This window comes from Dromiciops gliroides, chromosome 1 (genome assembly GCF_019393635.1).
Source record: "Dromiciops gliroides isolate mDroGli1 chromosome 1, mDroGli1.pri, whole genome shotgun sequence".
NCBI lineage: Eukaryota > Metazoa > Chordata > Mammalia > Microbiotheria > Microbiotheriidae > Dromiciops > Dromiciops gliroides.
Genome location: NC_057861.1, coordinates 725,180,076 through 725,196,304, shown reverse-complemented (window position 1 = coordinate 725,196,304; position 16,229 = coordinate 725,180,076). Strand labels below are relative to the sequence as shown.

Here is a 16,229-nt window from a genome sequence, read left to right as displayed (position 1 = left end):
GGGCAGCTAGATGGCTCAGTGTATAAAGCACTGGTCCTGGATTCAGGAGGACCTGAGTTCAAATCCAGCCTCAGAGACTTGACACTTACTAGCTGTGTGACCCTGGGTAAGCCACTTAACCCCCACTGCCTGGCCAAAAGAAAGAAAGAAAGAAAAGGAAAAAGAAAAAGAAAAAAAAATTTTCAAAAAGGGTATTTTCCAAGACAAAACAAAAAACAAAAAACAAACGGCTGAGAAGTTTCCTTCACTTGATTCAATATGCAGCAAATATTTATTAAATACCTACTATGTCCATGGCACTGAACTAGGCCCTGAGGATATGAAGACCACAAGAAGCTAACACTGTAATGGAGAGATACAACATGTATACTGATAAGCAAATACAACATAATTTGGGGAAAAAAGAACACTAAGAACTGGGCTAACCCACTATCACTACTAGGCCAAAGAGGTCAAAGAAAAAGTAAAAGGAGTCATGAGCAAAAAATTTACAGCAGCTCTTTTTTTGTATTAGCAAAGAATTGGAAACTAAGGGGGAAACAGGTGAACAGATGATGGGACAGAAATACAATTGTGATGAAATAATGAGATTTAGCAGATACTCAAAGACCCACCTGGAGATTAATCTAGACTGATTGAATCAAGTGAGAGTGATTAACTGCTGATTAGCCTACTTCAAGTTAACTGGGTTGTAATCACAACTTGAGAACTCCTTCAGAACCAATGGATTTGGATGACACCAACCAATCAGCTTAAAGCAGTGTGTAAGGCCCGCCTCTGCTCCAGACCTATAAAAAGCTTCCACAATCAGTTTGCTGGAGAGAGTTCCTGATTGAAGCAGGCTAGTGGCAGAGGACTTGAGGAAGAACCAGACCAGGCTGGAACTCTAGGCTAGATAGGCTTTTTTCTTAACTTTCTGAACTCTTTGTAAATATCTGTATGCTTTACTAAATGTTTAATGCCCAAGGACTGGTGCTAAAGCTTCTAATTTAAGGCAACCACAATTTAGATTTTAAACATCACAGTTTGGTGACCACAAAGGGACTGCTAAACCCCTCAACCTTCTGATCTTCACACTGGGTAAGAAATTTTATGTTTGTAAGTATGTTAATGCTTCATTTTTGTGGACTTTCTGTTTTGATTTATCTTTACCTGCTTTTGCCTTTAACTAATAACTTTATAAAGCATTGGTATTATGAAAGAGAAAATAAAGGGGTTGAAGAAAAACAAGAGAAACTTTATCATCATCATATTTCAAGAATCTGCTTCTATTGCCATAAACTGGGACTTATATTGCCGAAATGCAGAAGTAGACAGCAAGATATTAATACGAGATGTGGAGATTTTAGATATCAAAATCAAAAATGCTCTAAATTCACTCAGAGAAATAATGTCAGTTCAAATGTTACATAAAGGTTTCCTTTTTATGCCATTGTATCTACATTTTGAAATTAATAGTATGAGTTTGTTTTCATAGAGATTTTCATTCTTTTAAGATTGTGTTTTGTTTTTCCAACTGATTATTTGATCAAATTATATAAAGTATTTCCTTGGTAAATTGATTACTATGACAAGTGTAAATTAATTCTAGAAAATCATTGTACATTGTAACTTATATTCTGACTCAAAGCAAATTCATAGTTTTTGTGATCATTTCACATTTTTTGTTATTATTATTATCCTCAAATTTTTAAATCCATATGTGACTTGGATTACGGGAATTTACCATTTAAGACATTAATTGTCTTTACCCATGAGAGGAATACATACAAGAGCAGGCATTGAACTCTCACAGAAGGGGAGACACTTATAAAGTCCAGGTACTACACAGATGGCTGTAAGTTTTCATCCCACCCATCTCATTCTACACCTGGCTTCTATTCCCCTACAATATGCCTGGTGCCATGGACGTCTCAATCCCATGCATCTCATTAAGCCTGACTCAGTTTCCTCTAATATGTTCAGTGGCATGGACGTATATCCCATCCACCTATTTTAAGCCTGGCATACTGCATGTGCTGTATATATTGCTCAATGGTAATCCCCATAATTATCTCAGATGTCATGATAAATACAGTGTTGGATTTGGCCTTGACATCTGTTACTAGATGATACAAAAGGTGATGAAATGAAGATTTTAAAAAATTCTTATCTTCTCAATTCACGTTTTTAAGAACTTTCATTGTTTGATTTGATTACTGACAAAGCTATTTTTTACTGTTTCATCAAGGAACACCTGTTCCTAGAAGAAACAAAGGGGGGGATGTGATGAAATAATGAGATTTAGCAGATACTCAAAGACCCACCTGGAGATTAATCTAGACTGATTGAATCAAGTGAGAGTGATTGACTACTGATTAGCCTACTTCAAGTTAACTGGATTGTAATCACACCTGGCTAGCCCTTAAGAAGGTATTGTTCGGGGCAGCTAGGTGGCGCAGTGGATAGAGCACCGGCCCTGGAGTTCAAATCCAACCTCAAACACTTAACACTTACTAGCTGTGTGACCCTGGGCAAGTCACTTAACCCCAATTGCCTCACTAAAAAAAAAAAGGTATTGTTCTCAGAAGTTAGACTGTGAACTCAACTTGAGAACACCTTCAAAACCAATGGATTTGGATGATGCCAACCAATCAGATTGAAGCAGTGTATAAGGACTGCCTCTGTCCCAGACCTATAAAAAGCTTCCACAATTAGCTTGCAAGGGAGTTCCTGATTAAAGGAGGCTTGTGGAGGAGGACTTGAGGAAGAACCCAACCAAGCTGGAACTCTAGGCTAGATAAGCTTTTTCTTAACTTTCTGAACTCCTTGTGAATACCTGTATGCTTTAATAAATGTTTAATGCCCAAAGACTGGTGCTGAGGCTTCTAATTTAAGGCAACTACAATTTAGATTTTAAACATCACACTATGCATAATTATTATAAAGGGGTTTTGGGGGGGTAGAAGTTGAACAGTAAGAGGGTAGGAGAAAAAAAAATTAATTTTTCATTAAAAATTTTCTTTTAAAAAAACTACTTAGTGGCACAGTAGATAAAGCATTAGCCCTGGATTCAGGAAGACCCGAGTTCAAATCCGGACTCAAATACTTGACACTTACTAGCTGTGTGACCCTGGGCAAGTTGCTTAATTCCTGTTGCCCTGCCCAGAAAAATAAATAAATAAATAATTTAGAAAAATTTTTTAAACTACTTAATATCAGGTCTGTGCTGTACACAATAATATATTCTTCAAAGCTAAAAACAAAACAAAATAAAACATCAAAGGTTGTTTTCATTCTTGGGGGGAAAAGGCACTCTGCTGATCAGGAAAATCTTCCTGAAGTAACTCTTCAGAGCTTGGAAGGAAAGCAAAGGTTCCTAAAAAGTAGAAATGAGGGCCATGTCCATTCCAGACATGGGAGATGGAAAACAGCTAGTGGGCCAGTTTGGCTAGAACACAGAGAGGGAGAAGGGATATAATATGAAATCAGTCTAGAAAGGCAGGAGCTAGTCTCTAAGGAGTTTTCAACAAAAGGTCAAAGAGTATTTTATCCATGGGGCAATAGTGAGCCACTAAAGATTTTTAAACAGGGAAAGTAAACAGGAAAACCTGTATCTTGGAGACATTAATTTAAGTATCTGATGGAGGCTGGACTGAAGTTAGAGATTAATGCAGGAAGTTATTACAAAAATCCAAACGAGAAATGATAATGGCCTCTATTTGGCTGGCAACTTTACAAGTGGAAGGAGAGGGAGAGACACAAGAGATGTGGTGGAAATACAACCAATGAGACTTGACAATGATTGAAAGTGGAAAGAAAAAAAAAGTGGAAATAGTGAGGGAATGGGAAGAACTGTGGATAAAACCAGAGTTGCAACCCTAGATGGTTGGGTTGGTGGTAGTGTTTTCACCAGAAATAGGGAAGTGTGGATAAGGAATAGATTTGAGAGAAGGGAAAACTATTCTATTTTGGACATGATGAATTTGAGATACTTGCTGGACAAGCCTACAGGTGAAGACACATAGGAGACAACTGGAAATGAAAGATTTCAGAAGATGAGAATGAGATTAGGGCTGGATGTAGGGATTTAGCTCTCATGAATGATGAGATTATCTAGAGAAAAATCTAGAAGAGGGCTCAGGGAAGTTTTAGGGAATGAACTCCTGCTTAGTGGGAGGGAGGTAATGAAACAAAGTACCGAAGAGATATCAAACACTTAAGACTAGAACCAAGAGAAAACAATGGCATGGAAGTCAAAGAAAGAGAGGGTATCCAAGAGCAGGGGTGGTCAACAGTGTCAAAAGCAGCAGGAAGCACAAAATGGATGAGAAATGAGAAAAATTTAAAACTAGGAATTTTATAAAAACAAATGTTGAAAACTACCTCTAAGTGGTGCAGTGGATAAAGCACTGGTCCTGGATTCAGGAGTACCTGAGTTCAAATCCAGCCTCAGACACTTGACACTTACTAGATGTGTGACCCTGGGCAAGTCACTTAACCCTCATTGCCCCTCCAAAAACAAAACAAAACAAAAAAAGAAAATAAAGAGAACTACCTCTAAATGTAACTGGAAAATAATAAAATATTTATATGGGGGAAAAAATGAACATTTTTTTTTTAAATGAACACTGGCAATCTTGGAGAAGTATTTCAGTTGAGTGGTGTCGTCATATACCAGGTTGGAAGGGAATGAGAAGTGATTTGAAGGTGACAACTGTAAATGGCTTTCTCTAGGAATTTGCCTATGAAAAGGAGAAAAGATAAAGAAAGGTCACCTGTTATTCAGACTGGAGAAAAGAAAGAAAGAAAGCTTGGAAAATGCAGAGTAGAGAAGAGGAAGGTCACAGAAGACAGCATCTATTTTCTCTGTAAAGCAGGAGGCAAGGAAGGATTCCCTCTGCTGTGAGGGAAGAGGGTGAGGATGTTGTAGGGGATTGATGGACTGATGACTGGAATAACCATCATAGGGTAAACATGATGAATAAATTAGGAAATAAAGAAATAATCCTTCATGAATATTAGCCACTTTGGTGCAAAAGCACCCCCTCCACAAATTATGAGTCGCTGTGGAAAACAACATTCATCATCAGGTTGCTGATAAGCTTCTCCAAAGGTAGCTTGGCCGTTACTAGGGCAACAGTCACTCTTCCTATAGTGAGGCTTGAAGGACCTCCCAGCAGCCCTTCGAGGCCAGGAAAAGACAGGAAGAGGGCTTTAGGCGAAGAAAACAAAACCTTATCTCTACAGGGGCAGTCAGTATTTGCGGATAAATACCATAAAACTTGACACCCAATGAGACCAAACCAAAACAAGCCAACTGAAAGTAATTGTGAGTTTACCCTGAAATGTTTCTTGATTATTCTGCTCCTGATTCCTTTCTGGAGAGGCCATCATTTTTGCAAATGCTATCGTCCACCAGGGCTTATACTTCAAAATTTTTCGAATAGCTTCATCTTCAAAATAGTCGGCTCTAGAAAAACAGGGGATGCGCTTGTTATAATGAACTGTCACAACTTTTTTATTTTTTAATCTTTCTTTCAATAAATCACTTTAAATTTTATATGTATATCCTAGAATAAATGGGGCAGCTAGCTGACATAGTGGATAGAATGTCAAGCCTGAAGCCAAGGAAGACTCATCTTCCTGAATTCAAATCTGGTCTCAGACTCTCACCAGCTGTGTGACCCTGGGCAAGTCACTGAACCCTGTTTGCCTCAGTTTCCTCACTTGTAAAATGAGATGGAGAAGGAAATGGCAAACCACTCCACGTCTTTAAAAAGGGGGGGGGGGCAGCTAGATGGAGCCGTGGAAAGAGCAACGGCCCTGGATTCAGGAGGACCTGAGTTCAAATCCGGCCTCAAACATTTAACACTTACTAGCTGTGTGACCCTGGGCAAGTCACTTAACCCCAGTTGCCTCACCAAAAAAAAAAAAAGGGGGGGAGAGGGATCACGAAGAGTTGTACAGGACTGAAAAGGACCAAACATCATCACCAATCCTAGAAGAAAAGGTGATATGTCCAATATATACTCACTGTAATTTCTAATTACATTTAACTTTTTTTAGTTGCTAATTACCATGTAATCAAAGAAAAGCACACATTATAAAAAAAGCCTCCCCCATTCCTAACAGTAAAAGCACACAAGACACACCCCTTGTATCCCAAGTATTCCACAGTGGGGATGTGTAACAGGATGAAGTACTATCTGGCAGTAAACAACATCTGACGTTGCTCTACACCCCAGGCTTTAGTAAGGCCATTATAAGCAGGAAGGTTTTTCAAACAAAACAGCAAAAGAGAAAAGAAACAACTAACACGGAAGACTCGAGCAGTAGCCAGAATCTCCGCAGACAGCCACCACAATCTACAGATGCCGTCTTTTCCTTTTCTTCATCGCAGTCTAAAGCAGTCCTTCATACAATGAAGGTGATGCACAGAGGAGGTGCTCAGCAAATCAATTAATTTTAGTTACCGTAGCTACGGACATGCAGGCAGACAAAAGAGAGAAAGGGAAAGTTCTATTCCTCTCTCCCCCACTGGGTTGGTTCTTACAGTGTGTAGTTTTTCCCTAATTGTTCTTGCTTCTTTCTCCCCCCAGAGACAGAGAACAGCTGTCAGCCTCATATGCACTTTTTTTCACTGCCTGGTAGAAGGTGGCAGGGCATTGGGACAAACCACAAGAACAGAACACTCCCTTGAAGGGGATTTCTTTCACGTTCTCATGAATCATTCAAAATCAAGTCTTAGTTATCACTTCAAAGAAAAAAGAAAACTCTTTATGCTAGAGAGAGAAAATGGTCCTTAGAGAATTGCTACAGTAGCTTCATATCAGTCCCAAAGTTAGGGTACTGACCTCTACTTGTAGTCCAAATTGAAAAGAAGGACCAAGTAGAAAGTGTGGCTAAATAAGCCACTTTTTAAAATGGGGGCATAGGGAAGAGAAATGTTGCCAGAAAAACTCAATGCATATGAATAAGGTCCTATAGCCTTTTATAATTTCAGTTTTACTTAAAGAGTACCAGACTTGGAGTCAGGAAGACCTGAGTTTGAATCCAGCCTTGGATACTTTCTGGTTGTGTGTCCCTAGACAAGCAACCTCTGTCTGCCTCAGTTGCCTCCACTGTAAAATGGGACTAATAATAGCACCTAACTCAAAAGGCTGTTGTGAAGATCATCAAATAAAATGAGATAATATATGTAAAGTGCTTTACAAATCTTAAAACATGATCTAAATGTTAGCAATTACTTTGGGGGAGGCAGGACAATGAGGGTTAAGTGACTTGCCCAAGGACACACAGCTAGTAAGTGTCAAGTGTCTGAGGCCGGATTTGAACTCAGGTCCTCCTGAATCCAGGGATGGTGCTTTATCCACTGAGCCACCTAGCTGCCCCCACAATTATTTTTTATTATTATTGATATTAATATCAATACTAACCATCACAAGATCAAATGTACAGTGTTGTAGGTTGATTACATGTGGTATTTGCAATGGCTTTTGACTTTCTTTAAAATTACTTTTACAAGTGTTCAAATGCTTAAATCAATAACATTCAAGATGACTTTAGAAATGCAACTTCAGTGGTATTTAAGATTATAACAGGGGAAAACCACTACTACCAAAAAATGCATTAAAGAGAATGTAATGGAAAATATTAAAAACAATATTACCGAAAGTTATTTTACACAAAATAATTAAGGCATATACTTTGCAGTCCTCAGCCACCAGGAAAATTTCAGATAAAGACCAAATTCAATTTATGTTTTAACTAGAAAATCACCAACACATCATAAATGTACCCACCACCTTGAGAAACACACTTTTTGACAAGATTTCAACCAATAAAATTCATAGTTAAAAATCCCTTAATCAATTAAGCTTAAATCCCTTCTTTCAAATTCTATTATTCCAAAATATATTTGTTCCCTTTCTTGCCTTAGAGGCAGAGTATATTGAACATATTTCAAACTCTGATTCAAAATTCCTAACACACAAGCCTCATTTTATGGGAATAATCCATATACTACCTTCGATAATTGATAATTTTCTGCAAGACTATCTTTTTAAAGCAAATTTTACTGCAACATTATGAAATCCTATCATGATGGTTGGGGGTCCATCATTAAACACATAAATATCATTAAACACACAAGTCACATACTAAGTTTCTCACTTTAAAAAACAGTTCGGGATCTCTGAGAGGTCTCTATTACTCTATCTTCCTATTCCTCTCTCTGATGATAATGAGATGCCTCCTGTCTCATTCCACTTCTGCATCTTTACCTTATGCCCACCTCACCTCCTTACCCCCACCTGTGGTTAAAGGGACTATTTTTCTTTCAAGCTGAAAGGAGACCCAACCTCACCACAGCCTGTTCTTCCCTCCACGTTCCTTGGTGACTTCAGCATCTCTCTGAAGACAACAAAAGGGCTAGGGGAGAGTTCAGCCTGGCACTTCATTTTAGGAAAACACATCTCAGATCCCTTTAAAGACTCTTTACACACATGGATATGTACGTGTACTTGTAGAGATGTAGACATGTGCTTTTTGTAGTCAATTTTACTCCATCTTCAGGAACTTATCTTCTATTTATAACGCTGTGTCTTCTAACATTCTGTTTCACAAAACTAATTAATGACTCTAGGCAGGCTATGCCTACATAATAATTCAGGAGCAGATGTAGTAAGGTAGGAGATTATGGTGAATTTATATTAACCCCAATAATCATCTATGTCACAAATGGGAAATGGCTGAACAAATTGTGGGATATGAATGTGAATAAATACTCTAGCACTGTAAGATAGGTCAATAATCAATGATCTCAAGGAACCTGGGTAGTATGCACTTATTCAGGGAGAAAAGAGGGGCAAAACTAGAACTTTTCATAGAAGGGCAGCAACATTGTTCTAGTTCTTTAAAAAGGAAATTACATATTTTAGCCTTTTCATTAATTCAGATTATTCTAATTACTTTGACTTGGATTTTACATATAACAATTTTCCCAGGGCTCATTTTTTAAAATAGGATAAATACCTTGGCACTTTCCCATTTTTGTAAATTACCTTTTATTTCTAGGATCTGTAAGACAATAAACAGGAGAGAGGGGCAAGGTTTTTTTAACTACTATTTTCCTGAGTTCATATACCAGTTGAGAGTGAAAAGAATCAGGCTGTTTGCACAAGAAGTTATGCTAGTATCAAAATATGTGTAGTATATAATTTTTATCCAGATAATCAACAAGTTTCCATTTGACTTAACAACAATCACCTGCAGCAATCTGTAAAATGGCTAAAATTTAAAACTGCGAATTTTGAACACCAAATGGGACAACACCACAGCTTCCATTCTCCCATTTTCCTTAATTTTGTGTCTTAATTGAAAATATCCTTTTCAGGACTCGTGATGGAAAATGAGAGCATTTTCCAAATCCAGAAAAAAAAGAACTACGGAATCTAGATGCAGATTGAACCATATTATTTCTATTTTTTGTTTGTTTTTCTTTTTTGAGGTTTTTTCTTTTTGCTCTGATTCTTCAAACACAGCATGACTAATGCAGAAATAGGTTTAATGTGAATGTACAGATATAACCTACATCAGACTGCTTGCTGTGTTGGGGAGAGAGGAGAGAGTGGAGGGAGGGAGAAAAATTTGAAACTAGAAATCTTATAAAAATAAATGTTGAAAACTATCTCTCCATGTAACTGGAAAATAATAAAATACTTTAATAAAAAAAGATATCCTTTTCAAGGGTTCTAATAAAAAAAAAGAGAGAGGTAGTATTTGTTAACAAACAGAAAAAAATGAGTTCTTGCATACCAATTAATGAACTTCTGTATAAAAGGAAAGGAAAAAAGATGAAGAAAAATATAATTCTTATACAACACTTCTCACTATAAAACCAAGTTTCTTAACATCCTCAGCCAAAGCACTTATTTCTCTGTTCCCTTGTACAAGAGCTACGCGGTTATTCTAATTAAGCTCCCTCCTCAGAAATGTTCGGAATGCCCTTACACTCGCCTGAGAAATTTGCTGACAATGAAGATTCCATTTTAAATATTCAGCATGAAATTTAAATGTGCTTCTTCAAATTGCTCTTCAGCAGACCTTTAAAAACTACCAATTGGCAAGATAAACATAATTAGAAATGGCAACATAAATGGGGGAGAACCTCAGATGTACTCTAAAATATAAAAGAGAGCCTGCTCTTAGTGTCCTTTAAAATGTCCCAAAGTCTTGCTACTTATCACACTATATCATACAGTACATTACATTTGCACACAAGATATACTTTATTCCAATTAGCCTCATACTGTGACAGGAGATAAAATATTAATTACTAGAATCTAACAGCAAACACTCACAGATCATACGTAAGAAGGAATTAGGAGAAAAAATATTAACTTCTTTCTCTAATTTTAATAACAGATCCCAAGTGTCAAAAACTTGTTTCCAGAAAAAACAGGCAAATTTGCCAGGAATGAGAGCTTATGTTTAGAAAATAACCTAGAAAGGCTTTTGTAAAGAAATGACTCAGTCAAAATGGCAAATTCAGAATTAAAAAGAAAAAGTTCTTTAAATTATATTCATAATTGGTACTTTGGCACTATTAAAAATCTACAAATGTTTGAATAATTCCAGCAAGTTCAAATAAATACAAATACACAAAGTTGTATATACCCAAAGGTATTTAATGACTTGACTAACAAACTTAACTACACATATCAAAACCTGTTATTTACAGTGGTTTAAAACAATGAGGGTTACTAGACATCTTTATGATGCTTGACCACAAAAATGCTACAAAAAGTACTATAGTCAATGGGATACAATAATAACAACTAATATTAATGAAGCACTTTATGGTCTGCAAAGAGTTTTACACACATTATTTCATTTGAGCCTCACCAACAAGCCTCAGTATAGACTGGAACTACGGGTATTATCATCCCCATTTCAGAGATAAGGAAACTGAGGCTAGTTAAGAGAGGTGAATTACTCATGGACAAGAGGCAGGATTCAAACCCAGTCTTCCAAGTCTGACACTCTATCCACTAATGCCACGCTGTCCCTCTTGATTACAGCTTGACCTTTACTAAAGATCTACTTAACTATGCCTTGACAAGAAGACTTAGAAAATACAAAATTGGAATGTTAAAGGCAGACTATAGCTGACAAAGGTCAGAGGAAATGTGTTGAAATAACTATATAGTTTTCTTTTGGGGGCAGCTAAGTGGCACAGTGGATAAAGCACCGGCCTTGGACTTAGGAGGACCTGAGTTTGCCTTAACCCTCATTGCCCTGCCCCCCGAAAAAAACTATATTAGCATTCTATTTATATACTTCCTTGGTGCAGAATTGTTTGTTAGATGAAGATGGGATTTAGTACATGAAAGTACTGGCTGAGCCTGAACACTTGCTATAAAATTCAAAGTAAGTAAAAAGTGAGCAATACTTGTAAAAATTCAAGGTTTCATTTACGCGTGGCTTTTTTTGTTTTGTTTTGTTTTTGGTTTTTTTTTAGTGAGGCAATGGGGGTTAAGTGACTTGCCCAGGGTCACACAGCTAGTAAGTGTTAAGTGTCTGAGGCTGGATTTGAACTCAGGTACTCCTGACTCCAGGGCCAGTGCTTTATCCACTGCGCCACCTAGCTGCCCCGTTACACATGGCTTTGAGCATCTTATTTTAAAACAAACTAAATGATGAGCCTCAATAATATAAATATCAAAAATATCCTTATTCACTAAATTTAGTATTCTATTTTACCCTAGACAAACAAAGCTTGAAGTATCACTGTTGTTGAGGTAGTCATCTAGGGACTAACATGTAACACATATATTTCCCCTTACATACCTATAGTTAATAGAGGCATGGGCCTGACAGCTTAGCTCAGTGGCCAGTTAAGCTAGAAGCAGCACTTTGCACCACAGCAGTAACACAAGAAGAAAGACCGACTGCACTGGGAGGCGAGGACCTAAGAACTATGGCTGTTACATACAACCTGTGTAACCTGTGACCCTCTGGACCACGATTTTCTCATCTATAAGAGAGTAGGCCAAGATGACCTCTCAGGTCCCTTCCAGTGTGAGATCTGGTGGCCTCCATGAAATTTTCAAAATCAATATTCCCACCAAAAAAAAAAATCAATTAAGGTTTTCTTTTCAAAACAGGTGTGGGGGGAAGGAGTGAGGAAAAAACCTGTTTGGCGACTATTTCACCCACTGGAAGCTCAAAAAGCCTGAAGAACTTCACATTGCACTTACAGGTAATGGTCAGGATCAAATTTTGACTCTTCAGCAGCGAGTCTCTTCTGCCTTCGTTCACCTAGGGAAGTGGAGTCTGGGTCTTTAAGGTCAATGACATCACTCAGTTCATCCTAAAGGCAGCAAGTGAAAAAGAACAGGAAGCGCGTCACCTCAGATTACGTATATCAGCCTCGAGACATGGGATTCAGACAGAACATTAGACACAAAGTCTGGTGTATCAGTAAGGTGCAAGCAGTAAAAAGGATACATCTGTAAATTGATGTTTTCTACTGAATTACAGCAGTACAGCATATCAAACTGACTAAATTCATTATGTACCTTATATTCCCAACTTTTCAAAGTGTTTTCATATCCATTAACAGAGAAATGCCTCATTAGAAATGCTGCTTGAATTTTTCACTTAGGAAGAAACTCCACACAAAATGATTTTCGTGAAATTCATGCATACAATAAAATGTTTCCATCTACACACATGTATCTTTCCCAAACCAAAGAGAAATGGTATAAGGAGATTCCTTAGATGGCCATCTCTCTTTGGACCCCACTTACAAGGAAAATAAGCCTTCACTAACATCCCCAAGTGGCTACGGTTATTTCTCCTCCTTCAAACTGAAACAAAATGGATGAAGCTAAAAGAAACAATAAGCACCCACATTTATATGGCAACACCTGACAGTTTATGAAGAATTCTGCTCATAGCCTTGAGAGGTCAGTAGCACATACATCACGGACAGTGGCATGCCAAGGTCAAATAACCTCGACACTGAGCAGCAGGCCCTCCTGGCTACAGTAAGTGCACTGCTCTCTAGGAGCAAAGAGTTCAATTGTACAATCAATAATGAACCTAAGGGGCAGCTAGATGGTGCAGTGGATAAAGCACCAGCCCTGGATTCAGGAGGACCTGAGTTCAAATCCAGCCTCAGACACTTGACCTTACTAGCTGTGTGACCCTGGGCAAGTCACTTAACCCTCACTGCCCTGCAAAAAAAATAAATAAATTTAAATTTTTTTTAATTTAAAATTTTTTTTTAAAATAGATACTATATTAGGGGCAGCTAGGTGGCGCAGTGGATAGAGCACCGGCCCTGGAGTCAGGAGTACCTGGGTTCAAATTCAGCCTCAGACACTTAACACTTACTAGCTGTGTGACCCTGGGCAAGTCACTTAACTCCAATTACCTCACTAAAAAAAACCAAAACAAACAAAAAAAAATAATGAACCTAAGACAAGTTAGGAGCAGCTCACTGTGATGAAATCTGCTATGGAATGAGCCTAAGAGCTGCCATTCCAGGCTGGTTAGTTATGGAAATGTACAGTGGGCAGGCAAAATCCTCGTGAGACACTTAGCAAAAGGTGAGGAATGCCTCCACCAGGTGGGCGCAATGGAAACCACCATCTTGCTTCCTCTGCTTTCAAGCAGCAGTCACTGCAATGAAGGACATTCCAGGGCAAGCAATGACCACAGCCATGGCCATGGAGTTCAATATGACACACAAGTTCTAAAGAAATCCCCAGAGCACTTTAATATTCACATGTGCCAAAGCTATGTGGCCAAAAAGAAAGCACGCATTACGTGTAGTTGTAATGGGACACTTTGAGTAGAGCCCACATACTCTCACGACACCAGCTGAAGGTGTTGTGAGCAAGGAACCTGGCATGCACTTTGCCAGCAAGGTAAATGGAGCTGAAGCCCCCCCACTGCAGGCCAGACTGAGCAAAAGTGGTTTCTGAGACTTGGGAGGGAAGCCCCTGGCTGCCGGCTTTTTAATCTTCTGTCAGGTGGCCCGTCTCGTTGGTTTTTATCCTCAGGCCTACTTTTAAACATTGCCTGGAGGGGCAGATAGGTGGCACAGTGGATAAAGCACCAGCCCTGGTTTCAGGAAGAGCTGAGTTCAAATCTGCCTTCAGACACTTGACACATACTAGCTGTGTGACCCTGGGCAAGTCACTTAACCCTCATTGCCCCGCAAAGAAAAAAAAGAAAGAAAGAAAAATATAGAAAAAAAAATAAACATTTCCTGGAGTACTAGAATAGGATTTCAGAAATATTCCTATTTGTTAAAACTCACTGCACCAAATATAGGACAGTGACCCAGACTGATACACACAGATAGTATTTCAGCACCTAATTTTTCATTGTTTTCTCCCTGATATTTCTATTCTAAAAGAGGGAAGTGGAGAGAGAGGAGCAGGCTCAAGGGAGCACCCAGGAGTAGCCAGTACCAGGAAGCCTTCCCAGTACAATCCCCTTTCTCCAACTGCTGGTGGCAACAGCCCAGGGAGCCATAGACCACAGAAACCCTCAAGCCCTACAACACTCATGTCAGGGACATTAAGTGACTTGCCCAAGGTTACATGGGTAATAAGCCTCAATAGTCAAAATAACTTTAGGAATCTATCTGGTCCAAAGGCAGCAAACCACACCAGCTTGTCATTTTAAATGTGAAAGCAGTATTTTAGAGCATGTTAAAGTTGACTTTAAATCTACAATTTTAAATTAGGAGCAATTTCCTCAAAGCTATTATTCATGTAGCAATTATTTCAATTTCTTCTAACTGCATTACTGGCATGAATTATTAAAAGGGTCATATTTTTAGTCTAAAGCTATAAATCTGTTTTAATCACACAGAATGATTATCATAAATAGAATACATAAAATTACACAGGAACTCTGCATAGAAACCCAACAGTCCAAGGTTCTGGGGGAATTTCTGGACCTGTGCCCATAAAATACAGCTTTAAGTCATATTAATATTCCCCCCAAAAGTATTCTTTAAAATTTGACATCTCAGTTTGCACGCCTTTGTGGGGAGTCCTAGTAATTTCTTCAAGTTCATGAACATAATGTGCTAAAATGAATGCAAAAGGAAAAAAGGATAATCTTACAGAATCTCAAAACTGGAAAAGACGAAAGAGGTCACATGTCCAGTACAGCCCATACCTTGAAGGAAAACCCTTTTGCAAGCCAAAACAGATTGATCAAGTGCAAAGGCACTTTTTTTGTCCACTAGTTAAGCCTCCTTTGATATGATAGCAAAAAATTTAAAATGAGCTTCTAAAAATGTATTTACTTTTCAATGAACATATTTTAATATAAATGCAGACCAGTTCTGATACAATATAGAATAAATCCTATATTATAGAGGCATCAGGGAGAAGACTGAAACAACATTAAAGCATTTGTGACTTATATCGACAATCTGTCTAGAAATCATTAACCCCTTATTTAACTCCCTAAGGAAAGTCTCATCAAGGTATAAGTAACATCCCAAGCAAATCATTGTTTTCATAGTTTGTACCTGTGTGATCTCATTAGACCCTCACACAGCAATAGAACTGAGGCTCAGAAGAATTAACTGACCTGCCCCAGAACACATGGTTGAACCCTGGAGGCACCAGGCAAAAACTCGGGCCTCCCTCCCCCAGGACTCCAAATGCAGCATGCCTGTTCTCACAAGTTACATAAACAGACTAACATCCAATAAACTAAAAAACAGGGTGTCCCAAAAGTCTTAGTGTTGCTTCAGGCTATTAAATCCACACTAAGACTCTTGAGACACACTGAATCTAATAAGCTGTTAAGAAATGTTACTTTTAAAAAAAGACTAAGACACTAGCTCTCAAATATTTCCATATAACATCCCTTGGCAAAATCACTTAAAGTTCCTCACAGAATGCAGCATGATGTTGAAACATTACGGGAAAAAGAAAATGCTATCTTTCCATTGTTATGACTCATTCCTATTTTCATCCATATAGATGGCTTGTCATCTTGATCATTAAAAATGTCAAGTGCCTGCAAGGTAATAACAATATTTAGTTTTTAAGTGGCACTACGTGCTAGGTGTTGTGCTAAACCCTTTAACTATCATTATCGAATATGATCTTCACAATAACCCTGGGAAGTATGTGCTATTATCTCCATTTTACAGATGAGGAAACTGAGGCAAAATGACTTGCCCAGGGTCACACAAGTAGTCAGTA

The 16,229-nt window shown here is 38.2% G+C and overlaps 1 protein-coding gene across 1 annotated transcript in view; it reads right to left on the bottom strand.

Moving 5' to 3' along the window:
* SHQ1 (SHQ1, H/ACA ribonucleoprotein assembly factor) overlaps window positions 1-16,229 on the bottom strand; it is a 129,515-nt gene that overhangs the window by 103,384 nt on the left and 9,902 nt on the right. Inside the window, exons 5-6 of the mRNA XM_043975142.1 lie at window positions 12,243-12,355; window positions 5,322-5,452 (exon numbers count right to left, since the gene is read on the bottom strand). Of these exons, the coding sequence (XP_043831077.1) occupies window positions 5,322-5,452; window positions 12,243-12,355 (244 nt within the window). The remainder of the gene's footprint in view (window positions 1-5,321; window positions 5,453-12,242; window positions 12,356-16,229) is intronic.